This window comes from Trachymyrmex cornetzi, unplaced genomic scaffold (genome assembly GCF_001594075.2).
Source record: "Trachymyrmex cornetzi isolate Tcor2-1 unplaced genomic scaffold, Tcor1.1 scaffold1307, whole genome shotgun sequence".
Classification (NCBI taxonomy): Eukaryota; Metazoa; Arthropoda; class Insecta; order Hymenoptera; family Formicidae; genus Trachymyrmex; species Trachymyrmex cornetzi.
Window position 1 is genome coordinate 85,565 of NW_017295881.1, and position 2,313 is coordinate 87,877.

Here is a 2,313-nt window from a genome sequence, read left to right on the forward strand (position 1 = left end):
GAGAGAGAGAGAGAGAGAGAGAGAGAGAGAGAGACTTATATAAATAATATGAATCAGCGAAATGAAGTGCTAATTTTGCTTACCCATTAAGGGCCGATACAGGCATCACCATGCAATCTCTTCTACCAATTAAGTGCGCACTTTGATTGAATATTGGTTTCACTTCTCTGACACCCATACAATCAGGTACATCTTGCTTATTTGCTAGTACCAATAATGGTACACCAATTAGATGCTCAGATGATATCACCTTATCTAAAAGGAAAGTGTGATACACATATTTTCATCGTTTGTGCAATATTTATATGTGCCTCATTAAAATAAAGGAAATAATTTTTATTTTTTTAAGAAGTAAAGATATTTTAAATTTATAGTTTTATTTTAAAATGTATGTTGAAATATTAAAAATGTTTCTCATATTGTTATTTTACTTACAATTGGAACTTGTCCAATTTAATAACTCAAAATATCATTAGAGAACATCTTACCAAAAGTTTCTTTGGAATCTGGTATTCTATCACGATCAGACGAGTCAACAATATAAATCACAGCGTGAGATTCTGCATAATACTGTAAGTATAAACTAATATTATCATTTACCGACATATAATTCATATATATTGTCTAATTATCTTACATGCTACTAATGGTGTAATGAGAAGTGTTATATAATCCCATAAATAAAAAAAGAAATATTAAAAAATGCACCATAATATATTATTTGTTTTTGTATTATATATTAAAAGGGGACATAGAACTCTTTTGGCTTAAAAAAGTAAGCCTTTTCCACGGTTATTTTTTCTAAAAAAGATATGTGAGCTACAAGAATCAAATGTTCTTCATAAACGAAATTACATATTTTTTATTTTATGTTTCACTGGATATCCCATTCTTCCTAGGTCATGCAAGTTTCATGGTACCAGAAATACATTATCACCGACTTGGTTCATCTGAAACAAAAAGTAAAAAAGAGTTAAAGTATATTAAAGTATATTAAAGAGTATAATCTCTATCAGAAACAATTTAGAATTTTGGATTTTTAACAAAATGGCGGATTTTCAAACTTAATGAATCAATTTTCAGCAAAAATTTTGATTTTCTTTCTAAAAAAAATATAAAAATGAAAAAATAAAAAAGCATCTGATAGAAAATACAATTTTTAATATACTTTAAATTTTTGGTTTTAGATGAACCAGGTCAGAGATATTTCTGATACTGTGAAATGTTGTACACCATGTAAAGCCTAGAAAGAAGATATTTTTTAGTAAAACATAATATTAAAAAATATATGTACTTTCATTAACAAAAAATTTGATCTTGTAGCTTATATATCCGTCCCAGAAAAAAAATCATGAAAAGGGCATACTTTTTGAAACCAAAAGAGTCCTATGCCTCCTTATTTACTTTGTCCCACAGAGATTGAAGTTCCTCTTGACCACCAAGATCCCAAAAGTTAAAGGATACTCCAGCGATGTCGATCTTGCCAATGTTCAAGCCTACAGTAGTCGTAATCTTGCTCGGATTCATACCCTTGTAATTCTTTGTGAATTTCGTCTTCGCCGCCTCGAGGTAAGTCTACAAATAATCGATAATTGCAGTTCTAACATTATAACCTCGGAATATTCGAGAGTGCCCTACCGTTTTCCCCGCATTGTCGAGTCCTAAAATTAATATGAAGTACTCGTCCTTTTGCATCAAATATTTGTACAAACCATGCAGCAATGTGTACATCTCCGTTAACCATCGATGTATTCGATGATATAATTTACATGTCGTATTGTTTATATCTTAGGCCCGTACTCATCGCACTTCGCACAGATTCGCACTCGTGAGTCGTGCCATATTGGGCTGCGTTCGGAAATATCATCAATAGGGTGCCCCCGTCCCGTGTATCAGTTGGTGGAATCCATATGCTGGATTCACACTGCAGCTTTGGCTGCGTTCAGCAGACTCAACAGTTGAATGAGCGCTCGCTGCTATTGATGTATTCTTCTAGATTTAAAATCTGGTTAGACGATCTAAAAGAATACATCAATGGCTGCGTTCAGCAGACTCAACAGTTTTGCAATCGTTTTGTGATTCTTCGCTGAGATAGGAATATTGTTCCTTTAAATCTAAAAGTATAATCCAATCAGCGCGACGAATCATAAAACGGTTGCAAAACTGCTGAGTCTGCTGAACGCAGCCAATACCAGCGAGCGCTGCTCATTCAACTGTTGAGTTTGCTAAACGTAGAGTCCTAGATTTAAGGCCCATCTACAATACACGGAGTAAGAAGTAAGAGTAAGAAATTGACCAATCACAGTCGAATGT

General features: G+C 33.2%; 1 protein-coding gene across 1 annotated transcript in view; it reads right to left on the reverse strand.

Annotated features, from left to right (window-relative positions):
- The window catches only part of Arfrp1 (ADP-ribosylation factor related protein 1), a 4,739-nt gene extending 3,008 nt beyond the window's left edge, over positions 1-1,731 (reverse strand). Inside the window, exons 1-4 of the mRNA XM_018522367.1 lie at positions 1,639-1,731; positions 1,405-1,575; positions 489-570; positions 84-255 (exon numbers count right to left, since the gene is read on the reverse strand). Of these exons, the coding sequence (XP_018377869.1) occupies positions 84-255; positions 489-570; positions 1,405-1,575; positions 1,639-1,731 (518 nt within the window). The remainder of the gene's footprint in view (positions 1-83; positions 256-488; positions 571-1,404; positions 1,576-1,638) is intronic.
- Positions 1,732-2,313: the final 582 nt, after the last annotated feature.